Here is a 26,842-nt window from a genome sequence, read left to right on the forward strand (position 1 = left end):
TCTAATTGGTAATTAAAAACTGTACAAATTTTTTAACTGTTAACTAGAGCTGTTAGCTTTATAGGAATAGAGCAAACTGTTATAAAGAATTATACAATAAAATATATCACAGAGGATTGTGAAATCAAGCCTGGAATATCCAAAAATCTAACAATTGCCTTTCCATGTTCAGAATTGAATCAATTATTTAAACGAAGCAACAACATAAATAAAATACAAACATATTATTATGGAGGTAAGAATAAAGTAACAGGGCTGTGAGTTACTGATATGCAACAAACCTCTTCATTGGCCACTTACATTTCTCGCACGTGACAACTTTCATCGTCAACGCTTCTTCAAACGGAACAACCGCCGTGTGACTCAGTTCACACGGCTTCTCCGCCGCAATCTCAATCGCCTCCGTAAAACCCAACCCCTTCGCATACTCTCCCCACCGCACAATCTTTCTCATCCTCTCCGTCATCTTCTCTCCATCAACCGTCTCCGCAGTTGATCCATTCCCAATGATTCCCCAACCTCTATGTTTCCCGTAATCGAAGTCGAGAAGGTTCCTAACTTCTTCAAAAACACGATCAGGTTTCGATGGTTCAATTACAATCCGCTTGAGTTTTGATCTTTCGATGCTTTCTAATCGGAGCCAGAAGAGCTGTTGCAATGTAGGACTGAACAAAATTGAGCTCTCTTCCATGGCTCGCTCGTCTCGTCTCTGGTTGCTTAGGTAAATCAGCTCTAACTGGAACCCTAGGTTTTGAATTTTTCTCGCTAGTGACACAAATTCGTCAATCCAATCCAAATTCTCGCTTCCGAATATGCAGATCTCTCTTCCTTCAAATGTAGGATGAATTCCATCAAGCAAGAGATTGATAGACCATCCATGTTCTTTCCAAAGCTCATCTTCTCTAGAAACTGAGAATGGATATGCTTTAACACCCCAAATCAACACCATATCCATGGCATTCATGTTGACGAACCTCCCGTTAGAATCGATAACAACCAACATTGCTTCGTTATCTTTATAATGCCATTCTTGTTTGAAAAAGTTGAGTATTGTGGAGCTCATCAACCATGGTTGCCTTACTGAGATCCATGGTAAGGAATTGGAGTAGAAATCGAAGATTTCTTTCTCTTCGTCTGTCCATTTTTGGGATGATGGTATTGGAACCCATATGATCTCGTAGTTTTGTTCTGTGTTGGTGTTAGATGGATGATCGTATAGCTGTTGGAGTAGGAAGAAAAGTGGCTCTACTGGTGGCTTTGATAATAGCAGTAGTGTTACCTTATCTTGTACCTCAGTTATAGATATCTGCCATTGGGTGAATAAAGAATATTCAATGCTATTGCAATTTTGCAAAGATAAAAGAATCGGTCTATGTATCGTCATACGGAATGTCGGAGCTCATCTTTATGTAAAGTTAAAGACGAGACATGAAAGAAACAATAAGAAGGAACATGGAAAAAGAAAAATAGATAGTTCTTTATACCTGTCTGGAGTATTGTTGAAGTGGCAAATCATCTTGTAGAGAAAAAAGTAGGTGGAGTACGTCTTGGTTGTCTTGATGAGTCTCTATGTTAATGTTTCTAAGCCTTTGATTGATTTCTTCCTCTTTAGATATAACAACAGAGGAGCAATATCAGAGATCGAGTTTTGCTTTTAGTAGAAAGTTGTGATTATGGAACTTAACATCAGAAGATTTGAAAGTTACCTATTTGTGTGCTGCAATCTTCTACCTGCTTGTTGAGGCGGGTGTGTATGTTCAGCAACTGATATCCCAAACTAGACAGTTCTCCTGCTGCTCTCCTTGATTCAATTGAAAGTTCCGCTGCTGTTTTCCTTGATTTTTTTGCCTACGTATTTCAGAGAATTCCTAGTCATGAGAAAACTCAATGTTGACTGCTAATATGCTGGAAACAATTTCTGTGTGTCTGGTTCTTCATTTTGCAGAGAAGATATAAGAAGGGTGAAAATTTGCACCTGCTGCGTTTGCTTGAAATAAGGGATCTGCTGCATGCATGTGAGTGCACTTTTGACAACCCGATAAGTAGTCAGATAGATGTTAGACAAGGTTTCTCCCAAAATGTTGTTGTCTAGCTTCGCTTGTTTAAATGGAATTTTTTCAAATTTGATGATGCATTTGGTTACATCCACCATGGCTTTAATGAGCAAGTTTAGAGACTCTAACCACGGTCTGAACTTGGTTCTCTCAATAGGCAACTGGTTGAGTTTTGCAATTGATGCTGCAACGGGATCACAGATGGCCAGATGAACTGGTAGCAATAGTCCTCCATATGTTGCGGCAAGGACTCCTAGTACTAACACAGCTTTTGCATCCCATCTGTATTCCTTGAGAAGATCAAACAAAACCATTGTCCTTTTCCGGATCTCATTTTCCCCAGTACATGGACAAAGCATCTGCAACCTCAAGAGTTTCACAATTTCGGGTCTTTCAGAAAGAGTTTATTTGAGAAGAAAGGATGATCAGTTTACCTGAACGGAGATTCTGAAGATAGCGTATGGTAGTGTTTCCTTTGAGTCAAAAACTTCAATGGTGGTGATACAATTCTCTGTCAGAAGCGGTCTAGAAACCTGAAAGTTTAGTGGCATTGTTATTGGCCAGAATCAAGACAACTCTTTGAAGAATTGGACCCCAAGGGATGGATATAGCTCACATCATTTTGCAGAACAAAGCTTAAGATGGTTTCGACTTCTTGAAGCAGCATTTCGGAATCAAGCCAGCGACCGTCTGGATCATGGCTACGAAGTAGCTGCTCAACTATGATGTCTTCATTCAGAGCAGAGATGTCGCGTCGGAAATTCATGGTAAATGGTTGTTGTTCTAAAAAGACTCTACTTTGAATATGTATTTACTAAACACAAAACAGCTTTGTCTCTTTGGTTTGCGTGATAAAAATATTAGTAGGGTCCCTGAAACTAAAGATTGTTGAGCAATATGACTGGAATCTTATTCAAAGACTTGAAACATAGCTTTATCTCTTTTTCAGATTTGAAAATCTACACATCTTATCACTGTGGTAATACTTTTCGTGATGAAAGACACACACTAGATTTATTCTGGGTAAGCAAATGAATGAATGGAGAGGATCACCGCCCGGACTGCTTAACCGCATATACGTAAAACTAATACAAACTTGTGGAAGAGTAAGAAAGAATAGCAGACTCAGATTGGGATCTTGTTCATTACTGAGGGAAGAAGACCAAGAAAAGTATATCGCATATATTCTTACAGTAAAAAGTGATCAGTTTGATAGAAACCTATAATAGCCTTTGTGTTTTTGCCATCTTTCGTTGACAGTTACATCAATTATGAATCTTTAACGACAGAGAATAGATACGACCCCATAAGATGTCAATTATGGAAGTTAAAGCAGGACCATCTGGGCTACTGTGTTGAAGACTAGATGTTTCAAACAAGAAAGGTATATAGTAGTGTGTTGTTTGATACATATGTCATAGGACCATTCAAGATTCAAATTCTTTTAAGTAAAAATGTGTAACCGCAGAGAAAGGATCCTTTATTCACGAGAGAGTCTGCTGTGGTTTTTTCATGTGCAATGAGAATGCAAAATTGACAACAGATTATCTACAAAACCTTTGAGAGGAACCGGTTATTCCCCTCAAAGTAAAAACAAATGTTAGGACACTGGTAAATGAGATCTAAGTTGGGATGGTGTTGGCTGTGAAAGATCTCAGACCACCTCGGGTTCCTTCAGTTCTTGAGAGACTTATCTTAATAAAGCTTGATACGAACCGAGATTGAGCTCCGGCAAATGGGACACACATGGAGGTCTTCCCCACATCCAGCGCAAGTCTGATGAGCAAAATAAGAAAAACAAAGGAAAGTTAACGATTTTGATTCAAGTGCGATGCTTAGGTAACTCGGGAGTGGAAATGCACCTGATGACCACAATTGAAAGCCATGTTCTTTGCACTCACTAGACATACGGGGCAAAACTGTTGCTGTTTATCCAACAAAAAGATGTGACGAGCAGCAAAAGATTATCAATGCATTGTTGTTTCTTTCTTTGTAAATCATACCTGGCTCTCGTTATGAGTAGTTGAAGGTGGTGTAGAGGAAACACCATTATCATATGGTTTGTTTTGAAAACTGGTTGATCGGGAAGTTCTTGGGCTGTTGCGCATAGATTGAGTAGCATAAGTTGGTGGTGGAAGCGCAATCCTGTCTGGACAATGTCCGGTTCTTTGTCTGCAAATTCGAAACAAGGAACGAAATTGGCGGTTATTGAGATCAATTCATAAATGCTGCAGTGATGAACTCAAATATCTGAATTTACTTACCCAAGTAAGCCTAGTTCGAGGGTGGCTTTATACTGAGACGGGATCTCCATCAAGGCAGAAAGCGCGAATTCTGCCTCTTTTCTTGCTGGATCAATGTTCTTTGACATTATATCCGTGAAATTCACAAACTGAAAGGATTCAAATAGACAACAAAAACCTTTGAAATTGATACATTTGCCAGGAAAAAGACAAGGGATCTATCTACACTATTGTAGAAACATGTTGATATTATTACCTGGAAATTGTCAAAGGCACGAGCGGGGATGTTGTCATCAAACTGTCTCATGGTGTCCCAGGGACCATCTCCAACACCAACAAGAACTATAGACAAAGGATATTCACTGCAACAGAATCCACCACAAGTTAGAGAGACACAGTTTGAAATTGGATTTTCGTCAAAGGAAATAGTATTTATTACCTTGCTCTAACAATGGCATCAATAGTCTGCTGCTCTTGTGGACTGAATCCACCGTTATCTGTATCAACACTTCTTGTCACCTGTCATAGTTAAAAGCTCCAATGGTAACTATACAGTACACAAATGTCTGGGAATGATTATAACTAAACACAAATAGATACAAGAAATACTTTCTCTAGTCGAATTAGGTTCCAATCTTTACCTGTCCATCAGCGATAATGAGAAGAACATGGTACTGGCCACCACTTTCTTCCACAATTGTCATGGCCCTTTCGATGATAGGTGCAAAAGATGTCGGACCTGTAAGAGAAGCAGCAAACTATAAGGAAAAAGTACAGCAAGATTCAGAAGACATGCAGAAGAAAAGGGATTATTCATCTCACTCAACCTGAGAGACGAAGCTGGGGAACAATCTCTCTGTAACACATGAGAACTTCTTCAAACCCGTTACAATATGTATCATTGGGATTGAAACTGAAGACATCCTGATCATGAGTTGTAGCTGCATAGTCAAAGAGAAACCAACCTTAAAATCTATTCTAGACAGGAACTTAACAGCTACATAAAAACAATCAGGGTTTGTACCATCTCCAAATCCATAACAGGGGATCAAATTATCCTCATCAAAAACCGATAAAGTCTTTCCAATGATGGAAATAGCTTGTTGATAAGGGTTTGGAGTAGTTCCAATGAAATGCAGACTCTTCCTACCAAATGATCTCGCCCCTAAATCAAATCACCCAAGTCAGCTTCCAGGTCAAAGAAACATATACTAAAACATTGAGATAAATTCTCTAACCTGTCCACTCGTTGCTCTTGGTGACATCTATACCAACAATGAGATTCGAGGACTCCAAACCGGCATGTGAAAGAGCAGCGGTAACCTAAAAGAAAAGAAATATCAACAAAACACCAATAGAGAGATTCACAAACCGACACAACGACCTAAGAGACAAACAAACAAAAACAAGAGTGATCATCAAACCTCATCAATGGAACGGTAGTTATCAGCAATCCGTGAATACTTCCTCTCAAGATTCTTCGGTGTTTGTCTCCCAGAATTATAGGATGAAACAGGAGACGCAGATGGATGGTTTGGTGTCTGATAATAGCTGCTCTGGTCCCAAGCAGACGAATAAGATGAGCTCCCAGACACACTACGTTCATACCTACGACCACTTCCACCTCCTCTAGGTGACTCTTTAGAGCTACTTCCTCCCATCCAAGACAACCAAACCCAAAACAAGATAAACAAAACAATCGCCTGCAACACTTCAAGCATATGTCAAAAAATCAGATTAAGCCAACAACAAAGTTCCCTTCTTATCAAAATCAAACACGCATATATAAATATGAGAGAGCTTATTGACTCTGAAACAGATCCAAAGTTTGGATTTTTTCATCAAAGTCTTCACCTTTTACATTGTTTAAACACGTTTGACTCGGTAAATTTCACATTCATTGCCTAATAAACTAATATATATCAGTAAGTCGCTTTCAGGAGGATTATAGCATCGCCGTGAAATACAAGGAAATTCTCAAAGTTTTTCCGGCGAGAAATGATAAATTAAGGGAAGACCCAATTCGGAAAATTACAGGAAACAAGGGCTTTACGAGTTGACTGGTTCAAACTAATTGAGAGAGTCACAGAGAGAGAGAGACGTTACCTGTAATCGAATCAGCCCAAGGATCTCTTGTGAAGTTGATTTTTTTAATTCACCAATTGTGACGTTTATATACGTATCCATTTCACAAAAACAAAACAAAAAATAAGGGAAGTAAACTTATAGTAATTAAAATTTTAGTTTGATAATTAAATTTTTGGGGGATCATATACCATAAGAAAAAAATTAAAATAAAATTTTACAATTACAATCTATGCATATTTTTATCCTACCAAAAAAATCTATGCATATTTTTATACTTAATTTATTAATTTTATAAATATATATTTTTTAAATAAATTAAGATTTCTTGAAGATATGGAAAAACGAAATTGAAATATACAGTAGAAATATTATTTTATTTCTTACATGATTTTCAATAATTTATTTATATTTATTATTTTCTTGCAAAAGATAAATTATCACATTTTCCTTTGTTTTTGTTAAAATTTTATCTTCCCCTGCATAAAAGATTTGACTAAATGCTAGATACAGTTCAATATATTACTATTAAGTTATATACTATCATCCAACAAGAAAAGTTGAACAGCAACTCCACAACCAAATAACCCAAGCTATGAACCTTAAGAAATTTAGACATGAAAAGTTGATAAACACTTATATCTTTATTTTATTGTTAAACATATAATGATATAAATCAATACAATGTGTTAACTTCTCATTATATGTTATTTAACACATTGTATTGTCACCACATATCTCTGTTTTCTTAGTTACGTTTTTTTGAGTTAATGATAACATCATAGATGTAAATGTTAAGTAGAAACAGTGTGTGACAGAGCATGATACAAAAAGTGTTTTATTTCAATATTTTACTTTTCTTAAAGTTCACATTTTTATTCTATAACACACAATACATAGATAGAGGCACAAAGACTTGCAAGCACAAACGAAAGAAGAGGGAGAGATAACAAAGATATAAGAGAAGAAAAACACACCGAACTACAGAAGAAGAATTTTGTTAATCTCGAACCCATTTCGGTTCTTTGATCACGATAAGTGGATTTACGCTTTCATCAAAGATGCAGTTAGATTTTTGCCTAAAACCGCGTAAACCGAGCTCCATCCTGCCTGAGTAGGGTGAAGTACATCCCAGAAGAAAGTAGACTTAGGATCATCGCATAAGGTATAGTTCTTCTGACCTTTCTCGTCCACAACCCCACAAACACCTCCTCAACATTCTTTCAACGGAGTTTTAAACCGCGTACTCCCTACATTTCCATAACCAATCACACAATATATAAAAGCCTTGAAAATATGGATTTCAAGAATGTTGTGTTTTACTTTTTCTTAACTGGAGTCTCTCCATTGTTCTTGAAAACGGTCAAGAAGGCGTTGTAGTAATCAATGAACATGAAAGTCGAATCCTTGGTCTCTTTGTTGAGCGTGGCCAGTAGTGTCTTCAACTTGTTGTTGTGATAGATCACTAGCCCGTTTACAGCTATAATGCAATCCTTGACTGTGGAGCCTTTGGAGATGAAGGGGATAGTTAAATAATGTTATTTGGAATTTTCCATATACATAATGGAATCTTCTTAGTTTATTATCTACTATTTTAAGTGATCTAAATTCTAAACACATTTCTATAGTGGGAAGTATACGAAACGAATTATTTAAGATATTTAATGGAAAAAAGTTTTAGAAACAAGTAAAAAATTGGTTTTGGTCAGTACACTCAAGTGTAGCCGTAAGCTATGACGACGAAATGAAAACAACTTTAAATTATTTCCCAAGCCTCTTTCCGACAGTATGGGGCTCTAAAAGTATATCACTAATTCAGTAGTCGAATCGAATATGCCTTTGTTCTTTCCCTTTTAAATCCATAATTTATTTCTAAAATAATAAAAAGGAGATTGTCACTGGAGAAGCCGCCTCAAATGATGTCCATATCGCATCATAACATTTAACGTCACACGATAAAACAAAACATTTCGTATTTTGTTTTGCAATCTATTTAGTAATTGCATTATTAGTAGTGGCCTATCTCTTTTGAAGTTGAAAGTCTCTAGTTGACTTGGTCGTATTTGTATCATTGTCACATATAAGTGAAAATTAAGATGGACATTTCCGATATTATTAGCTAAATTAAATCATTCTAATTTTTTTTACCAGATATTCAAAATTCCAACTCATTTAGAGTTTCACGTTGGCATCCAAGTACTTGGATTAGCTTTCGACTAAACAAGAAATTTTACGTTTTTGCATAGATTATAAAATTAGTTTGAAAATTTGGTTCAAAAATTTCCTGATTAAAAGAATATAACGAAGCATTTTATAATGATGACAATGATTCATAATTTTTGTAAGTGCTTCAGTTGCTACCTAACTCAAAGTCGCAACTTATATTCTAACAGTTTCATCATTTTAATTTTCTAAAAAAAAAAAAAAATCAAAGACCAAAAAATTCTAAATTAAACCTATAATAGTTTCCTTTAACCAAAAAAAAAAAACCTATACTAGTTTCAAGGCTCGTAGAGGAAGTTAGATTACTTACCATTTAAAAATCTACAATTTAAATATATAATTTTTTTAAAGTATTTTATAAAATAACATTACAAGATAGATCTTTTTTTTTTTGGTAAAAAATAAGATAGATTATATATAGATAGATCAATAAACATAAAAATAGTTTTGGCGCGTTATAGAAAGGCTCTATGCATCTAATCACTATCCTCTCTCCGTCGCGTAGTTCAAGGAGTTCTCCTTTGATTATCCTTAAATATCTCTCTTCTCTCGTTTTCTTCTACCTCCTCCTCCCATTTCTTTTCATTGCCCTTGTTACGGAACATGAACACTTCATCGTCCTTCAAGGCCCTTGCTTCTCCTCCTTTGATTTCTACCTCTAGACCAACAACAAAATCTTTCCCAAACCCAAGATTCACTTCAAGATTCTCTCCTAAACCCATTACATGCATGCGCGATTCTCTTAATCTTGGCTCGAATCCAAAAGCTCCAAGCCCTTTTTCTTTGGCAACGGTTTCGGTTGATGCTCCTTTGGGAACAAAAACCTCCGACAAGCTTCGCATCCTCGTATCCGAGTTCCGGTCCTTAACCGAACCTATCGACCGTGTAAAACGTCTCTTAAACTACGCAGCAACTCTAGCCCCGCTCGATGAGTCGGCTCGCATCTCCGAGAACCGAGTCACGGGATGTACGACTCAAGTGTGGTTAGAGATAAAGATGGATGAGTTTGGGAGGATGAGGTTTAAAGCAGACAGTGATTCGGAGATCTCGAAAGGGTTTTGTTCTTGTCTTATCTGGATCCTAGACGGTGCTAAGCCAGAGGAAGTGATGGGCGTGAGAAGCGAGGACTTGTCGGAGATGAACGTTGGGGTTCACGGCAAGGAACAGTCAAGGGTTAACACGTGGCACAACGTGTTGATGAGTATGCAGAAACGGACCATGACTCTAGTTGCTACTGACGTGGCGCATCAAAGAGGACAAAGACCACCGCACCAACATGATCTCTTATTTAAATACGTTAATGGAAGTTACATGGAATCTTCTAAGGTTCATGATTATTCCATTTCGTTGCTTCCTTTGTATTATGATTTTATTATATGAATGTGTTTTTGGTGTGCTTTAGAATATTGTAACGCCTAATTTTGAACATAAATTCAAAGTTTGTGTTCTTTTGTATCTTGCAAAATCAAAGTTTTGAGGATAAGTTAAACACCATGATGTTAGCAAGAATTATTAGGACTGGTCCAATGTTTTCGGATACAGTGCCCCAAATCTAGAAAATTGGGTTCTTTTATACATTATCCAGATTTTCTTTCTTATCAAGAATTTTCACTATAATTTTTTTTTAACTTTTTTTTTGTTAAAAAAGTCCACCAATAGTAATTAGTAAATACTAAAATGTCTTCGGATAGTGTCATACTGTCAAATAACTATAAATATTGACAAAGATCTAATAATCCGATTTTAAATTTGGAGATCTTAATATATAATTTTACTTGTTTTGTTTTTGTCGTAGGCCGAGTCTAAAACCATATACCATCTAGTAAGTTAAATATACCAAAAAGTCTGTTCAGTTTTGAAATTAGTCGGATGTTTAAGCAAATTCGAATACTCGATGTTAAATCTAAAAAAAAAAAAATTGTTTAGGTCTTTAAACATAAAATGGAAACGAGCTAATTCTAAATTAAAGCAATATCTTCCTTACGTGAAGTCTTATGTAAGAAGATTTTTAGTCGTTGGCTGATCATAACCGTCTATATTGCTAAAGTCAAGAACACCAACCCCCCCCCCATCGAATTTCTTAATCTTCAAGGATATTTGGTATTTCGATTTTCTTTCATTTAAGTATCACTAGCACTATGTGATGAGTTTAGATTATAACAATGAAAATGATTGCGGGACCAGAGATGGGCCTCACAAGTCACAACTCACAAAAAGTGATCAATGTGATTTATATATTTATTAATTTATAAAAGTAATATTTGAGTTTAAATATCAATTCAGAACTGGAAAATTTTTAATTTAACAAAATGTTAATTTCTGGAGGTTCAAACGTATTTTTAAATAATGTTTGTATTAAGTATTAAAATAACATTAATTTACAGCATATCTTTTAATTTGGTATTGGATTTAAGAAAATATACAAATATCAATTACTTATATAATTTTTCATTGGTTAAAAACAAATATGACATCATCTATATATGGTAATTTTAGTGTTCCAACAAAAAAAAAAAGACTTCCATCTATATATGGTGAGTTGGTGTAACCGCTGAGGCGCTGACCACAAGGTCCACAACAATCAGTTCTAAAATAGGCTGGGTCCACAAGCAATTATTTTTCAAAAAGGTTATATTTTTTTCATTTTCTTTCTCCTATATCGAATAGGTGAAAGAAGGAATTCCCAAAAAATTTCTTATATATAGTTAAGTTTCTAAGTAAATATGTCAAGCCAATGTAAGATATTATTGTGTATAATACGAGTTAAATAACTTTCATGAATACTCAAATTTTGATTATATTATTGTGTAAATAAGAGTTTAGATATTGGTAAATAACTAAATATCAAATAAGGAGGTGAAAGGTTAACATTTAGCACCTAGGCGGCATTTTTGTTTGGGTTTTTAACAAACTAGAAAAACTAAATTTGTTGATTTTTAATGCTGTCACAATGAGGAGATGAGATACAAAAAGTATATGTTTAAGTTCAATAATAAATTTACAACTTTTATTAATTACAAATTATCGTAATATGTCACAATGATTTTTAATGCTGTCACAATGAGGTAATACATTATTTTCATTATACATATCGACTTTTATTAATTACAAATTATCGTACACATAAGTACATAACTTAATGTACGCATTACGGATATGCATTCAAAATCTCTTAGTTTAGTTTTTTTTTTTTTTTTTTTTTTTTTTTTTTTTTTGGGTAAACATGTGAAGATTTCATACCAATTTTCAGTTTTTTACAGAATACAGAGGCTTAAACAAAGAAGACAGAAGACCAAAATCTACAAACGTACGACATAACAAAAGAACACTGCAAAACAAGAGTAAAACAAAAGAAGTAGCATAAGTTGGAGTAAGAGGAATCCCAATTCAATCAGAAATGCCGCGAGTCTTCCGCACCCGAGAGAACGCCCAAATACTCTGACGATGCGGGCATACAGCTTTTCCAAACGCAAAGATCATCTTTCACTTGCAAGAACAAGTTATTATCAAACACATCTTATATCTGTATTTATTTATATTATATAATAAAGAGTTTAAGGCAATACATTATATTAACTAAATATCAATTTTTGTTAAATTACAAATAAACCAAAAAACGGTTACGAAATAGTGTGAATCTCTTAATTATAAAAAGACAAAAGAAAATATTTTCGAATTTAAGTTCAGAATATCTTAATTATAAGAAAACAAAAGGAAATACATTTGGATTTCTGTTCAGAATCTCATAATTATAAAAAGACAAAAACGAAATCCTTTGACTAATAAATAGATAGACCTATTATCCTATATAACGCATTGACTAATAAATACATCGAAATATTCTTTTTTTCTTCCTCCAATTTGAATGTTTGTAACAACTTTCTATATTTTTGACTGCGCCAAAACCCTAGTGCATCTTATCTATTTATACTTTTACCAATTCACTGTTGCCACTCACACTATTTCGTAGTCATTGTAGCTCTCTTGTGACAACAATATGACTAATAAACTTCGCTCAGAAGAAACAATCACGTCCCTTTCTTCTTTCATGGCTAGTACACTTAGCATTGCGTCACCCTCTCCTTGTTCTATTCCATTGTCGGTCACAAAGGTCTCGCCTTTAAAGAGAAAGAGACCTACCCACTTAAATATCCCTGACCTCAATCCTCAACAACCGATTTCAACTGATTACTTCCGTTTCAGAGAGGGTGACGCAAAGGTCTCGCCTTTAAAGAGAAAGAGACCTGCCCACCTAAATATCCCTGACCTCAATCCTCAACAACCGATTCGAACTGATTACTTCAGTTTCACAGACTTTGCTCACCAAAACGGCACCGTAAGCTTCGGTGGCAATGGTTTTGGTGTCGTCTCCAGAAACGGTAAGAAGAAGTTTATGGAAGATACTCACAGAATTGTTCCTTGTTTGGTTGGTAACTCCAAAAAGGTATCTTTTTTTCTTCCTCTTCATTGAATTAATAGGTTTGAGATCTTAAGTGTGTTTTGTGGTTGATGGGTTTGGGATTGATTTTTGTAGAGTTTCTTTGGAGTTTATGATGGTCATGGAGGTGCTAAAGCTGCAGAATTTGTGGCTGAGAATTTGCACAAATATGTTGTTGAGATGATGGAGAATTGTAAGGGGAAGGAGGAGAAAGTTGAAGCCTTTAAGGCTGCTTTTTTGAGGACTGATCGTGATTTCCTAGAAAAGGTAATAAAGGAACAATCTTTGAAGGTTACTTGTAAGAAAGATTACAATCTATTTTGAACTTACTGGTTGCATAAAAATATTAGGGTGTTGTGAGTGGTGCTTGCTGTGTTACTGCTGTGATACAAGATCAGGAGATGATTGTATCAAATTTGGGAGATTGTAGAGCTGTCCTGTGTAGAGCAGGTGTTGCTGAGGCTCTTACTGATGATCACAAACCAGGAAGGGATGATGAAAAGGAAAGAATTGAGAGTCAGGTAATGTTGTCAAGTGTCAAGAAGTTTGTATTTTTGCTGATTGTGTGTTGAGAGAGTAGAGTTTGATACCTTTCATGACATTTGGTTTACAGGGAGGTTATGTCGATAATCATCAAGGGGCTTGGCGAGTTCAGGGAATACTTGCGGTTTCCAGAAGCATTGGAGATGCACACTTAAAGAAGTGGGTGGTTGCTGAACCTGAGACGAGAGTACTAGAACTGGAACAAGATATGGAGTTTCTTGTCTTAGCTTCTGATGGACTTTGGGATGTGGTTAGCAATCAAGAAGCTGTTTATACCGTGTTGCATGTTCTAGCTCAGAGAAAGACGCCTAAAGAAAGTGAGGAGGAGAACTTGGTTCAGGGCTTTGTCAATATGAGCCCATCTTCGAAACTTCGTCGAGCTTCACTGGTCAAGTCTCCCAGATGTGCTAAATCCCAAAGTTACTACTACAACTCAGAGAATGAATCACCCTCACTCAACCGTGAAATAGGGAGTTCACCTTCAAAGTCACCGATAACACCGTGGAAGTCTCTTTGGGCCAAAGCGGCTTGCAAAGAGCTTGCGAACCTGGCTGCAAAAAGAGGCAGTATGGATGATATCACAGTGGTGATAATTGATCTCAACCATTACAAAGGCTGAAAACTCTTAACAAATATGTTTGTATTCTATATAAGTATCATATCTCTCTGAGACTCTAGTGGTTATGTAGATTCTTGTTCATAATATATAATGGACTAATCTCACCATAAATCTTATTGCGTTCTTACTAAATTCATATCAGTGACTTACATTTGTTTCCTGTCTAAGAAATCATAGAAACAAACTCATAAAAAGAAGAAAAGCTTGTTTCTTCTTGTTGTCACTGCCTTTTACAGGCCTTGCTTAACCCTGGAGCAATCTTATCGAAAATGAATTTGTTAGCAGCCTGCGTGAAGTGTACACCGTCCCACACAACAGCCTTATCAGGCTCATCGCACGGCTTTCCAATGTAAACCTCTTTACCTTTCACAATCTTCTTCATCCCACATCCGATACCCTTGTTGTAGTTATACTTCCCTCCATGTCCACAACACGAAACCAACGATCCCTTAAACCCGTGACCCTGAGCGTGAACAAACAACTCATGCTTGAGAGAGTAGACATCTACATAAGTGATGGCTGCTTCAGATAGAGAACTTCTTAGCTCGATCACAGCTTGTTTCAAAGCGTGATTGAATTGTTGAGCTAAGTGGTTCAAAGGAGAAACACATCCATGTGAATCAAAGTCTGATGCTTTATTCGGAAACCGTTCAATCACATAAGCTAAACAACCAATAGGTCCAGTGTTATGAATCCAGAAGTATCTCCCTCCTTGTCCATAAATATTCTATCACCAAAAGAAAAAACACATTTTTATGATTTCCCTTTAAACAAAATCAGAGTCAGAAACAGAGAGACCAACCTTGATAGCATTCATGAACTGACTTATGATCTCAGGAACTTCGGTTTCAACTTGTTCTACGGTTTTATTAGCGAAGTAACCTGCTGTGAGATCGTTCTGACCAATGTCAAAAGTGTACAAAGCTTTTGAGAAGCTGTCGGATTCAGGCAACATTGTCTTGTAGACTCCTCCACGACTACGAACAGTTTGAGATCTGTTGTGGAAGTTATAGAATTGTACGAACTGTACATCGAGTGAAAATGGGCTGAATCCACTTTGACGTAGAGTAGAGTTAAGAGCTCTTATCGGAGATCCCGCGGTAGCGAAGTTAGCGCCGTGGCTGAAGTTTGAACCAACGGAGTCTAGAAACGCGCTTAGATATGGTAATCCAAGACTCTCCGCTATGTTCAAAACAGAAGCAAAATCAGCAAAAACAAAAAACGCAAACGTTTTGGATAGGGAAGAGTTAGTGTACCTATGAAGTCAATGACGAGGCGACCATCGCAGTATCGTCCCGCGGGTGAGCCGAAGAAGGAAGAGCCGTGAGGAGGACCAGCTTGGCCAAAAGCAGCGGAGAGACCGCCGGTATCGGAGTTAGAGTCACCAAAGTTAAAGATTGCTGGGAAATGGCATTGATGGGCATGTGTTGATGGTGATAGTGAAGAAAGCAAAGAGAGAGCAAACAAAGAAGATAGGATTGGATTCATTGGTAAAGCTAAAGATGTAAAGAGACCAAAACTCAATCACGGGACTTTTATCCTCAAAAGAAGAGAAACGTTACCCCTACCAGAAAAAGAAAGAAGGTTGGCAAAACACAAAAATCAGAGATTTGTGATATGTTTTTATTGAGATAGGGTTAGTTATAAATCAATACATTTTGAATATGTTTACGAAAATACTTGTAAGTTTACCATCATACAAATATGCTTTCTTTCTTTGGAGGATTCTCTTCTTATTTCTTTCTTTTTAAGTTTATATGGTAGCTTTCCATTTTCATATTTTATTTTATTTTCGTTGTAGATATCTAGTTTTTTTAATTTGTTGTCTCTATTTTCTATCACGTTTTTTTTCTCAAATCTTCTTTTATCTTTTTTTGCATGAGTTGTCGTGTATACACTCTCACGATTATCGCAACATTAATGAAACAGGGTTGTGAGATTGTTGTGTGGTTTCGTTCGTAGAGATGATTGTTTGGATTCCAAAATGGTTGAAACATGCTTGTTTGGATTTGTTCAACTGGTTGAAAAGGGCTTTGCTTCGTTTGATTGGCTATGGCTACATAAATATGATTAATAGTAAGCTCACTGATTGACCATCTAACATTTTCTTGGCCTCTTTTAGCTATGGGGAACAACATAGTGTTTTCTTACTTTAATAGATGTGTTACCATTCTACAAGTTTGGAAGAACGTGTGTTTAAACATTAGTAGAAACATGAAAATTTAAGAAAAATACCCCTAGTTGTTAATAGAAATGTATTGTTAATGCCCTACTAATATTTTTTTCCCAGTGAATTCTGTTCACCAGTCATCACAACTTTCGAAGTGATGCTTAACATAAATTATCGAAACTTTGTGAAAATGTTTAAACGTCGTAAAAACTTTACAATAATTTAAAAACAACTGAATGTTCTTCTTAGAGGTTAATGTATCAGATGGCAAAACGTCGCCGTTTTACATTCCTCTCATCTGAAACTGTTACAAGTCTGTTAATACGGTGCCGTTTAATTGTAGTTGTTTTTTGTGTAAACTATAATTACAAGTCTGTTAATACGATGCCGTTTAGTTGTAGTTGTTTTGTGTGTAAACTATAATCGTATATCGATCGTCTTCCTCGCGAGAGTTTCAGTCTCAGCCACAAAGTAAAGACTCCACTGTCGTCTTCCGTAGTGATGCTTCTTTCTGCAATCGCTTCTCAGACCCTTCTCTCATCAAACCCTAATCTACACTTCTCCAATTCTATTCCAAACCCTAGACCTTCTAATCCCTCCCTTAAGCTCCTCAATGCCTCTTCTTCTTCCTCCTCCTCGTCGTCGTCTTCTATATTTACACGCGGTCTCCGTTACGTAAACCACACTGTATCTAATGAAGAATCAGAACCCGGAGGAGGAGAGACCATGGTTGCTTCTGCTTCCGCTATAGCTTCCGCGATTCGTGGAGCTTCAACAACTCCTGTAGAGTTCACACAGATGATTGAGAAAGACCATCTCAAGACTAAGATTATCTTGCCAAGTCCTGATTTTCAACGGCTTTGTCTTGAGCAATTAGATCTCTTTCGTCAAATCGTTGATCCAAACGCAGTACTCTCGGTGCGTCTCTGCTTTTTTACATCATTGTTGCTTGAAAATAGAGTGTTGTTAGATTAAAGGTTGAATTTTTATGTTGGTTTTGGTTTAGATATATGTAAGACCAGCTGGTAGCTATGTGATGGATCGATTAGAGTTGCGTCGTGTCACTTGTTATCCAAGTGTTAATGCTGGAGACGTTGTGATCTTAGTTGGAAACTTTGGTATCCCTGCGGGTCTACGAGCAGCTGAAGCATCACTTTCTAGTCAACAAGTATGTGTTCTTCTTCCTCTGCGTTAAACTCAAGTTTACTTATGGTTTTTTTGTTGACATAATATGTGGATGATAGGTAGAACTTGTGAGTAAACATAGAGCTGCTGTGTTTCCAATGGTGAAACACCCGTTTGTTGTCGGTTTCTTGGTTGCTGAGTTACCAGTAGAAGCCGAGGAGGAGGAGGAGGAGGAGGAAGAGGAAAAACCGCATGGTGTAAATCAGTTTCTTTCCCCTGAGGAAGCTTATGCTTTGCCTGCTTCAGCTAATACAAAATCACCTAGAGTTAAACTTCCTTCTGTTAAGGTTTTCACTGAAGAGCAGAGATCGTATGCGATTAATATTTCTCGGACTCTCGCTATGGCTTATGTCATGGATCAGGTTGTTCTTATATCCTGTCTTTTCCTTTGTTCTTATGTTTTTGCTTGACCGTCTTTGTTGGCTTTAATCCTTATTGATCTTTTTTTTTATTATTGGGTATGTATAGAAAACAATGTTACTTCAACAGTCATCTTGGCAAAACAATGTGAGGATGAGTAAGCTAGTGGAGCAGGTACAAGCCACGCACTTGTTAACTTAGTACACATAGATCTTATGTTAATTAATGTCTCCTTTTAGTTTATATTACGCATTTTTCTTTCTTGCGTATTGGCAGATCCGTGGTCCGCTCTCTACCATGAGGACTTTAAGTAAAATGCTTTCAACTCACACTAAGAGAAATCAGGTCCTTGCAATTAGCATTTGTAGCCGGAAATGTTATTCTCCCTGAGTCTTGCAGTTATCGGACTGACTTGGGTTTTTGTACATTGTAGATTTCACATGATATTGTGGAAGACTTAATAGTTCAAGGTGATCAAATAAAGGATACCCTTGAAGAACTTCAGGATGCAGTTCACTTGACAAAGGTTACACCTTCTTTTACTTTGTCCCTTTTGGTTCTTGAGAGAGTCATCACTCTATTTTCAGTTGTCTTTATAAATCTGTCTTTAGATGTGTTGCGCATGGGAAATCTGTCAAACCATACTCGAATTTGATTTTTCGGTTTGTATTTCTTACAAGCATTTCATTTTCAGGCTAATATAGTGCGCCACAACGAAGAAGCCCTAAAGAAGATAAATAAAACACACAATGAAACAAGGAGATCAAAGTATGAACATAAGGACCCCATTGATGGCTCACAAATCTCAAGTACACGCCTTTCCTTGGGTTCTGGATTAGATGATTCAGAAATGCCTATGCCACCTCTTGCCCTGGCACCCCTACAAATGCACAGTATAAGGTACAAGTTTCTGAGCAATTAACTTAACGTCTTGCCACAAAACTCTTCACTTGAAACAAAGTGTTGGGAGGGCTTATCTCTTTCATTTATGTCAGGAAGACCATGCGACATTTCTAATGTGCTTTTAGATATGGTCGAGACTGTGAGACCACTAGCACTTACTCAGCAAAGAGTAGTGGAGCTAGGTGAGAACTCAGCTTCCCTGCAAGTTGCTGTTGAAGAACCAGCTTTGAGGCAAGCTCTGAGCAACCTCATCGAAGGTGCATTGTTGCGCACTCATGTTGGGGGGAAAGTTGAAATTTTGTCGACCAGAGCTCCTGCTGGCGGTAGTCTTGTAGTAATTGATGATGATGGTCCTGATATGCGCTATATGGTAATCAAGACCGAACTTATATTCTGCTGCTTTTTACTTCCTGTATTTAAGTCTGAGGGCTTAACCAGTTTAATATGAGAATCATATTGCTTTTTAACATAAATTTGTTACATCAATGCAGACGCAAATGCATTCGCTAACACCATTTGGAGCAGAACTCCTGTCGGAAAACATGGTTGAAGACAATATGACATGGAACTTTGTGGCTGGTTTAACCGTAGCCCGAGAGATCCTGGAGAGTTACGGATGCGTGATCAGGGTTATATCACCTCGCAGCTCCGATGCAGCCTTAGGAGCTGGCGGTACTCGTGTAGAGCTCTGGCTGCCTGCCTTCCCTGCAGCAGTATCTGAAGCCAATGAAGCATAGGTTTTCATTTCCATCTCTTTGTGAATCTTTTTAGTCTCGAGTCCGATTTGTGGTGAAGCCAATGTATAGTCTATTTTGTGATATGTTGATCGATGTGTAATAACACCTTAATATGTACATAAACCCAAAAGAGTCATGTCTACATATGTGGACTTTGTAACGTAAATATATAGCTCTATTCTTATGTAAGTGATATAGGAAGACTTGAACAAAATTGATTGCAATTGTTTTTCAATCTTCTTTTACCTTCAAATGCCTTTTTACCGTATCATCTTCTAAACTTCTCACGTGGGGGACCTCTTATTAAAGAAAGTGGACTCTTCAGTTTGGTACGAAATCTACATTTTCCTTATTATAGAGTTTGGCAACTCTATTTATCAATGGACATAGTCAAACTTTCATTGGCTTTAAATCACTCAAAATATAGCAATGCCATACAATTCTTCCAACCTCTCTATTTTTTTTTATTTTTTTTTTCATCACTTCCAACCTCTCTATTTAATACACAATTTTCCAGAAAATAAAGTTTTTGGTTAACCAAAAGTCCAAATCTTTTCCATTCATACAATTCTAAGGTAAGAAATAAAATTTCTTTCACTGTTAAAGTAACAAATATGTATCTTGATTATGTTGCTTTCTTTTAGCACCATCTTATCTTCTTCCGTTATTTTCGGAAAGATCTTGCAAATTCTTGGGTTTATTTATTGTATATTTTTTGCTTGTTTTGTAGCAAAGAATATGACAAATTAAAACAGTAAAAGACTCTACTACAATTTTGAAAAAAGTGAAATTGATAGATTTTCTTTGATTCTTCGTGACATATTAAAAAATATCAAACAGTATAGTGTAAAAAGGATACAAGAATTTTAATTGGCATCATTATATGTCGACCAAGTACGGTCCACGGATTCAAAGTTGTGTCGGGTCCTATGAAATTTTGTTGTTGTGCTTACTTTTACACGCTTATGAATACTTAGCCAATTATATCAAGACACAATTCTAAAACGGTGTCGTTTTGGGGTTAAAATTTTTAATCTTTGAAATTAATTTGTATGAAGAAGCAGCTTAGCTTTCTGGTTTTTCTTCTTCTGCACCTTAAATATACGCCCAGAAAATTCCTCTGGTCACCAAACCAAACCAAAACCGACTCTTTCTTTGAATTTCTGAAAGGAAACGATAAGGGTTTCGAGAAAAATCATTCCTTTTTGACTTAAAAGACGCGTTTCCACATTTTTGGCGTTTCTTCTCTGGGTTTGTTTTGTCTCTAGACGAAGACGATCACGGGTTTTAACATATTCGTGTGTACGCGTGTATCTCCAATTTTGCGAATAGGGTTTGAAGTAATCGTTTTGTTTGTGAGGGTACGAAACGATTATCTCGTGTTCTTCTTCACTGGTTTTAAGGATCTCGTTGTGCTTTCTGATTGATCCCAGGTTCGTTATTGATTATAAAGGTGATTCCTTTTTTTCTTGTTAGGATAATTCTGTTTTCACTTTTGTTTTATTGAGAAAATTTGGATTATATGAGAGATTTTAGCCTATGCATTTGGAGAATTGTCATTTTGGTACCATTTACTTCTCTTTGATATTGAAACATTGGCTCTTTGAGTATTTAGTCTTATGGCTGCTTTTGATTGATTTCGATATTCGCGTTTGAAAACCTCAACATTCATGGTTAGTGTTCTTTAATCAAAGGTGATAATTTTTTACAGAGTTTAATTGTTTTTTTGTTTCTGTCTTGCATTCTAAGTAAAGTGTTCTGTTTTTTAGTAGACGACTTTGTGATTTTCATGTTCTGTGATTGATTGATTGTATTGTTTTGCTCCTAGTTTTGAGGGGTTTGTTTTGCTTTTTCCAAAGGGGAAGCACATGATTTCTTGCTTGTTTGCTAGCATTGCTTGCAATTGTGATCATCTTGTAAGGGAATGATTTAATGGTTTGTTTTGACTTGTAGATATATATTTCTGGTCAATAGTTTGTTATTGAATGGTTGGTTTAGAAGCACTATATTGTATTCGTCTGTGTAGGTTCTACGACAATGACTTGCTTTTGACAAAGAATTTTATTGAAAAGTGTGGATGATGACCAGATTTTCCATTTAAAGAGTGGTCCTATTCTGTTTGTCATGTGTGTCTTCTTCTTCTTGGTATTGGATCTTATTTAGAAGCCTCATTTTTCTTCTCTAGATAACGACTCGCGGGGTTACGCATAGCAGGTTCCTGGCTTCTCTACTGTCAGGAGGGGCCTTGAGTCTTTGGAGTTACCACAGTAGACAGAACCCCAGTGGGTGACTTTTTGAAAAGTCTTCTTGATTTAGTGCTGCACATTTTCGCTGTGGAGCTACAATCAGAATATTAGAGAAGATATGGGAATCTTTTCACGCAGGTCAAGATCTTGTCTCTCTCTTTTTAGCTAATTAGTTTGGTCATTCGAGAGTTGTTGCAGAGAAACTTAGTCAAATTTTGTTCTTGTTATTTCAGTTCAATTAGTAGGAAATCAAAAGATGGAATGAAGATCATTGCAACGGCATTTTTTGGAGTAACATTTGGCTTTCTGATTGGAATATCTTTTCCATCATTATCAATCACTAAGGTTGCCGAATCAATCCTTATTGTCCTATTTCTGTGTTTGATTAGATTTGTTTCCTTATCATCATTGGAAGATTTTTGTTCTCATATTTCAGGTGAGTCTCCCTACAAACTTTCTTCCTTCAAACGATCTCTCATATATCGAGGAAAAGGGTTCGAAAATTGCAACTCCAGAAAGTCATAAAGCTTGGTCATCATCAAAGGGTAACGATAGCAGCTCATCTACTCCGATTGACAAATCAAAGGCATGCTTCTACTCCTTAATTTGTTTATGACTTGGGAATGTTTTGGACCTTTACATTATTTAGACAAGTTACCGATTCCTACTTTAATATGCAACTGGGATTCATCTTCAAGGACGGAAGACTAAAAGTCTAAGGTCTCCTTAATAATATGAGACATGTTTGAGGATCCTTACGTCTGATTAGTTTTGTACTCCAAAACATGAGATACGTGCTAATGAAATAAGTGGTATAGCAAATTAACAGAGAATTTCTTTGTGGTCTTACAAAGTTTAGTTAATTAGATTTCACCTTGCCCAACATGACAGAAGCTAAGAACATGTGTTTGTTAACCTTTTCTTTCTGTGATTCATAATTAATGGTCTCAAATCTGTCCATGTTTTCATGTTTCATTTCTGATTTGTCGCAGATCTGGGTACCTTCTAATCCTCGTGGTGCTGAAATGTTGCCACCGGGTATGGTTGCTGCTGAATCAGACTTCTATTTGCGCAGATTATGGGGTTTACCGCATGAGGTTTGTGCTCATAGCATTCATTTCTGATATACAAAAGTAATGTAAATTTCTTATACATTATTTTCTTCCTCAGGATTTGAAAAGTGAACCAAGATACCTCGCAACATTTACAGTGGGTATTAATCAGAAAGCAAATATCGATGCTTGTGTCAAGAAGGTTGGTTCATTCCCTTTGTTTGATGTTTTGACTTCACGTCATAAATTGTTTATCATCTTCTCAACAGTTTTCAGAAAACTTCACTATTGTCCTGTTTCACTATGACGGCCGGGTAACTGAGTGGGATGAGTTTGAATGGTCAAAGACTGCTATACACATTAGCGTACGAAAGCAGACAAAATGGTACCAAACGCTCTTTATTCTTTATGGTAGAAAATAGTTTGGTGTGTTTATGACTACTGACTCCCTTGGCACCTGGAAATATATTAGGTGGTATGCAAAGAGGTTTTTGCACCCTGATATTGTAGCAAGATATGATTATATCTTCGTCTGGGATGAAGACCTGGGTGTCGAGCATTTTAACGCAGAAGAGTAAGTTGTAATAAACCTTTGCATGGATTCTTTCCATTTTTCTTGTTTTCATTTGATCTGTTGTAATCATCTTGGTTATCTGTTTCCAGGTACGTAAAGATGGTGAAGAAGCACGGCCTGGAGATTTCCCAACCTGGCTTGGAACCAAACCAGGGACTAACGTGGCAAATGACAAAGAGACGAGGAGATATGGAAGTTCACAAGTATGTTGGATAAAATCCCTCAGATTATGGCCATGTTTAGTTTTCTGTATAATGATCTTTATGAAGTAATGGGCTTTGAATCTTATCAGGATAACAGAAGAAAGACCTGGATGGTGCTCAGATCCTCATCTCCCTCCATGTGCTGCGTATGTAGAAGCCTTTCTTTTTACCCGTTTTGAGTTGGTTTTTCCCTATAACAGGAACTAACCAGTATCGAACTTTTGTGTCATTCAAAAATGCAGATTCGTAGAGATCATGGCTCCTGTATTTTCAAGAAATGCCTGGCGATGCGTGTGGCATGTGATCCAGGTTCCTTGCTTCATCATCTGTTTCATTCTTCATTCATCTTCCCTAACTCTCTCTTCTTGCCTGCCTTACTTATACGCTTTACCTTAAACTGTTAACAGAATGATTTGGTACACGGTTGGGGTCTTGACTTTGCACTCAGAAGATGTGTTGAGGTAAGAAAAGAGACACTTGAAGTTCGTTGTTTGTCACGCAAAAGACAGAGTTTCTAATTATATCGTCTGTTATATGACGAATCTGAATATATTTTACACCGAAATGCAGCCTGCACATGAGAAGATAGGAGTAGTTGATTCTCAATGGGTCGTTCATCAATCTTTTCCTTCCCTTGGCAACCAAGTAAATCCCATAGAACTCTCTCTATGTCCATTTTAACTTCTTCTCTCAGAAATCTGATTCTTTTTCGCTTGATGTAGGGTGAGGCGACAGACGGGAAAGCACCATGGCAAGGGGTAACAAAGCTTTTTATCTCTCTCTCGTGCTGAGAATTATGTGTTGTGAGGAAGACGCATAACTTGTGCAACAAGCGACGTCAATTTGTTTTGTTATGTGGTTTTGCAGGTGAGGGATAGATGCAAAAAGGAATGGACAATGTTCCAGAGTAGAATGGCTAACGCAGAGAAGGATTATTTCAAATCCTTACAAGTAGAAGGCTCCTCAAATTCAACAGCCACAACCATTTAATAGGAGAGTTCTTAAAGTAGCTAGACGCTGACAGATTCAGTTTTACTAGTGCGTTCTTGCATTTACATATAGAGTCTGTATATGTTAATGTAGTAGATATTACCCATCACTACAAAATCATCACCAACCTTCCATCGAATAAACAAAAAAAGATGAATGTTTTGAACCGCACTTGTGTATATCAAACCTGTGCATCTAGTGGTATGTGAAGTATCAATGTTAAAGATTGTTGTCGGTCTACTTAATCTACAAGTAAATTCTGAAATGGTGTGGCGTGTTGTGTTTTATGGATCAGTGGAGTCACACGTGTCAGTTTCTTGGCGAACAGGAACTTGAGAAGCTTTCCACAAAGCACTTGCTTAGAACCACGTGTCAGAGACTTTCGTGACACAGTCACAATCATGTGTTGGTCTAGTACCTTACGCGTGATACCACGCGTTTTGACCTATAGTTAAAAGACAGAGGATTAGACATTAGTGGCTGGATCAACAACGTTAAGAAACTTCCTCTGTTTTATTAAAGCTTCCTCCTGAAGAGGGCGAAAGACTCTAGAAACAGAAACAGTATCTATAGGAAGAAGAATGGGTATTTCTCATTACCCGACAGCGTCTGAAGGAGTGATGCCAATGCTAGTAATGAACACAGTTGTTTCAGTGTCTCTAGTAAAGAACATGGTAAGATCTGTTGTCAACATGGTGAGCTCTGAGACCAATGAGGCAAGGAACAAAGAGGACGACCAAGATCATGAGGATTCAAAAAGAAGAAGAAGAATCTCAATCACACACTTTGAATCTCTGTGTGAGAACAGAGGAAGCAGGAACGAGAGAGAAGCTATGGACTGTTGTGTGTGTCTTTGTGGGTTTAAAGAGGAGGAAGAGGTGAGTGAGTTAGTGTCCTGCAAGCATTACTTTCACTCAGCTTGTTTGGATAAATGGTTTGGTAATAACCACACAACTTGTCCTCTCTGCAGATCCATCCTTTAGACTTTCCTTTTATGGCTTTTCACAATTTTTTTTTAAATGTTTTCTAGTTTCTATTTTGGGAAACTCAGATTCTGTTGTGTCCACTTTGTGGGTTTTGTAAGGTTTTTTATAACGAATAAATGTGCTTTTGATAGCTGTGCTCTGATAGTATGTGGTTCATGTTAACAACTGGATTATACACCAGTTTTCTTGTAATTCACAACCAAAATAAAAGTAGATGTGACAATTAGAAGAACAGTGTTACATCTTTTGCATATATAACAGAATCTCTACTAACTGAAACTTAGATAATACAGTTGTTAAATTTTCTGTGCTTTAGATTGATGAAATTCTCTGCTTCTTTATCAACATCTTCATCTTTTGCTTTCTTCTCACTCTTCACCTTCCTCATATGATGTGATGACGTCTTCATCACGTCATGACTCAAGTCTTCGTACTCCATAACTTGATGATTAGGTTTCTCTGCCATCGAATTCATGTGATGATGATGGGTATGGTGACGATGATGATGAGTTTTATGCTGAAGGAAGGTCTCAGGCACCATTGTTTCTATTGAAATTCTTGTTTGATATCTTCTTATTACTCAGTACGCATTTAAATTAATCATCAGAGGGATTATATCTACGCATGTTTAGTATTGGAGTCTTAAGGATTACGTTGAATCCGATACCTTTTATTCCTTTAGATTATTCCAGGTTTGGCCAATGTTCATTGGACCATTAAATATATTGACGCATATGTGACATGTCTATTGTTGTATTTAGAGGATAGTTGGCTAAAGGTATATATGCCCATGAACAAACAGAAAACGGTAAACGAGAGTCACTGATGGTTATTCGATCGAACTAGATACCTTTAACAATGGATGATATGGCGTGTTTTGACTACAACTTTAGTAAAGAAAGTAGGAAAATATGTGTGTATAAGTTCAATGTAAGGCTAATTATCTCCGTTGTGGAATGGTCTCTTCAATCGTTATGATAGAAATTGCATCTTGCTTGGAGAGATAACTTGTGGTTTTGCCTTGATGAGGATTCGTCATGTTGACCTAGGACCACTAAAAAATATCGAAGATATTCTCCTTCATATGATAAGAAGGATTCAAGAGATTATGATATATAGTAAAACTTTTATAAACTAATACTGGACAAATAAAAAAAAAATGTTATAAATTATTTATATTTTCTAGTTTCGAGTAGGAGTAATATAAAAACTAATACAATTCGATAAGATA

At 36.6% G+C, this 26,842-nt stretch overlaps 9 protein-coding genes, 1 long non-coding RNA gene and 1 other non-coding gene across 28 annotated transcripts; 6 read left to right on the forward strand and 5 right to left on the reverse strand.

Annotated features, from left to right (window-relative positions):
- The first annotated feature begins 98 nt into the window (after positions 1-98).
- On the forward strand, positions 99-2,973 carry AT1G67792. 4 transcript variants are annotated; one of them, NR_139908.1, is made up of 2 exons: positions 99-2,015; positions 2,212-2,973. It is a non-coding gene; the product is annotated as an other RNA (long non-coding RNA). The 4 variants fall into 4 exon arrangements; NR_139906.1 differs by having other exon boundaries at positions 99-721; positions 819-2,973; NR_139909.1 differs by having other exon boundaries at positions 718-1,531; positions 1,613-2,942.
- Positions 263-2,820, reverse strand: AT1G67790 (sieve element occlusion protein; the record flags this gene model as incomplete). The annotated part of the gene is made up of 6 exons (NM_001334324.1): positions 263-1,306; positions 1,485-1,606; positions 1,707-1,848; positions 1,976-2,413; positions 2,489-2,587; positions 2,671-2,820. The coding sequence occupies 6 exons, from the start codon at positions 2,818-2,820 to the stop codon at positions 263-265; spliced, it is 1,995 nt and encodes a 664-aa protein (NP_001319338.1).
- A 393-nt stretch (positions 2,974-3,366) lies between the features above and the next one.
- AT1G67800 (Copine (Calcium-dependent phospholipid-binding protein) family) lies at positions 3,367-6,452 on the reverse strand. 6 transcript variants are annotated; one of them, NM_001084318.3, is made up of 12 exons: positions 6,404-6,452; positions 5,722-6,000; positions 5,536-5,620; positions 5,322-5,462; positions 5,125-5,238; positions 4,939-5,036; positions 4,737-4,816; positions 4,554-4,659; positions 4,319-4,446; positions 4,058-4,226; positions 3,917-3,979; positions 3,405-3,830 (listed from the first exon to the last, which is right to left on the reverse strand). In NM_001084318.3, exons 2-12 carry the CDS (start codon positions 5,956-5,958, stop codon positions 3,750-3,752), a joined length of 1,302 nt encoding a protein of 433 aa, NP_001077787.1. In that variant the 5' UTR covers positions 5,959-6,000; positions 6,404-6,452; the 3' UTR covers positions 3,405-3,749. The 6 variants fall into 6 exon arrangements, with proteins under 6 accessions (NP_849857.1, NP_001321682.1, NP_001077787.1 ...); NM_001334325.1 differs by having other exon boundaries at positions 3,410-3,830; positions 6,152-6,444; NM_105448.5 differs by having other exon boundaries at positions 3,456-3,830; positions 5,722-6,008; positions 6,152-6,419.
- A 765-nt stretch (positions 6,453-7,217) lies between these two features.
- On the reverse strand, positions 7,218-7,991 carry AT1G08957. Of its 2 annotated transcripts, NR_143445.1 has the most exons (2): positions 7,717-7,991; positions 7,218-7,632 (listed from the first exon to the last, which is right to left on the reverse strand). It is a non-coding gene; the product is annotated as an uncharacterized misc_RNA (transcript). The 2 variants fall into 2 exon arrangements; NR_143446.1 differs by having other exon boundaries at positions 7,238-7,991.
- Positions 7,992-8,954: 963 nt separating this feature from the next.
- Positions 8,955-10,182, forward strand: SUFE2 (sulfur E2). The gene has a single exon (NM_105449.4). It carries the CDS (start codon positions 9,209-9,211, stop codon positions 9,983-9,985), a length of 777 nt encoding a protein of 258 aa, NP_176947.1. The 5' UTR covers positions 8,955-9,208; the 3' UTR covers positions 9,986-10,182.
- Positions 10,183-12,470: 2,288 nt separating this feature from the next.
- AT1G67820 (Protein phosphatase 2C family protein) lies at positions 12,471-14,321 on the forward strand. Of its 2 annotated transcripts, NM_001334327.1 has the most exons (5): positions 12,574-12,716; positions 12,825-13,049; positions 13,140-13,310; positions 13,394-13,564; positions 13,657-14,321. In NM_001334327.1, exons 1-5 carry the CDS (start codon positions 12,603-12,605, stop codon positions 14,203-14,205), a joined length of 1,230 nt encoding a protein of 409 aa, NP_001321567.1. In that variant the 5' UTR covers positions 12,574-12,602; the 3' UTR covers positions 14,206-14,321. The 2 variants fall into 2 exon arrangements, with proteins under 2 accessions (NP_176948.2, NP_001321567.1); NM_105450.4 differs by having other exon boundaries at positions 12,471-13,049; positions 13,657-14,285.
- On the reverse strand, positions 14,270-15,812 carry FXG1 (alpha-fucosidase 1). Its single transcript, NM_105451.4, has 3 exons — positions 15,462-15,812; positions 15,008-15,387; positions 14,270-14,932 (listed from the first exon to the last, which is right to left on the reverse strand). The coding sequence occupies exons 1-3, from the start codon at positions 15,691-15,693 to the stop codon at positions 14,426-14,428; spliced, it is 1,119 nt and encodes a 372-aa protein (NP_176949.1). The 5' UTR covers positions 15,694-15,812; the 3' UTR covers positions 14,270-14,425.
- Positions 15,813-16,747: 935 nt separating this feature from the next.
- Positions 16,748-19,817, forward strand: CSK (chloroplast sensor kinase). 2 transcript variants are annotated; one of them, NM_105452.2, is made up of 9 exons: positions 16,748-17,293; positions 17,382-17,543; positions 17,620-17,922; positions 18,029-18,094; positions 18,197-18,265; positions 18,354-18,446; positions 18,615-18,820; positions 18,920-19,193; positions 19,315-19,817. In NM_105452.2, the coding sequence occupies exons 1-9, from the start codon at positions 16,877-16,879 to the stop codon at positions 19,558-19,560; spliced, it is 1,836 nt and encodes a 611-aa protein (NP_564908.1). In that variant the 5' UTR covers positions 16,748-16,876; the 3' UTR covers positions 19,561-19,817. The 2 variants fall into 2 exon arrangements, with proteins under 2 accessions (NP_564908.1, NP_974101.1); NM_202372.2 differs by having other exon boundaries at positions 16,794-17,293; positions 18,916-19,193; positions 19,315-19,796.
- Positions 19,818-20,620: 803 nt separating this feature from the next.
- On the forward strand, positions 20,621-24,942 carry AT1G67850 (lysine ketoglutarate reductase trans-splicing protein (DUF707)). 7 transcript variants are annotated; one of them, NM_105453.3, is made up of 15 exons: positions 20,621-20,921; positions 21,746-21,944; positions 22,040-22,151; positions 22,243-22,392; positions 22,799-22,903; positions 22,977-23,060; positions 23,128-23,243; positions 23,331-23,432; positions 23,522-23,635; positions 23,725-23,781; positions 23,878-23,944; positions 24,043-24,096; positions 24,206-24,280; positions 24,358-24,393; positions 24,503-24,863. In NM_105453.3, exons 2-15 carry the CDS (start codon positions 21,925-21,927, stop codon positions 24,623-24,625), a joined length of 1,215 nt encoding a protein of 404 aa, NP_564909.1. In that variant the 5' UTR covers positions 20,621-20,921; positions 21,746-21,924; the 3' UTR covers positions 24,626-24,863. The 7 variants fall into 7 exon arrangements, with proteins under 7 accessions (NP_564909.1, NP_001320374.1, NP_974102.1 ...); NM_001334328.1 differs by having other exon boundaries at positions 20,635-20,993; positions 21,587-21,944; positions 24,503-24,942; NM_202373.4 differs by having other exon boundaries at positions 20,635-20,993; positions 24,503-24,942.
- Positions 24,943-24,976: 34 nt separating this feature from the next.
- On the reverse strand, positions 24,977-25,597 carry AT1G67855 (uncharacterized protein). Its single transcript, NM_105454.2, has 2 exons — positions 25,225-25,597; positions 24,977-25,070 (listed from the first exon to the last, which is right to left on the reverse strand). The coding sequence occupies exons 1-2, from the start codon at positions 25,317-25,319 to the stop codon at positions 25,037-25,039; spliced, it is 129 nt and encodes a 42-aa protein (NP_176952.2). The 5' UTR covers positions 25,320-25,597; the 3' UTR covers positions 24,977-25,036.
- Positions 25,125-26,411, forward strand: AT1G67856 (RING/U-box superfamily protein). Its single transcript, NM_001124093.1, has one exon — positions 25,125-25,740. The coding sequence runs from the start codon at positions 25,207-25,209 to the stop codon at positions 25,606-25,608; it is 402 nt and encodes a 133-aa protein (NP_001117565.1). The 5' UTR covers positions 25,125-25,206; the 3' UTR covers positions 25,609-25,740.
- The last annotated feature ends 431 nt before the right edge of the window (positions 26,412-26,842 follow it).

This window comes from Arabidopsis thaliana (assembly GCF_000001735.4).
Source record: "Arabidopsis thaliana chromosome 1 sequence".
Taxonomy (NCBI): domain Eukaryota; kingdom Viridiplantae; phylum Streptophyta; class Magnoliopsida; order Brassicales; family Brassicaceae; genus Arabidopsis; species Arabidopsis thaliana.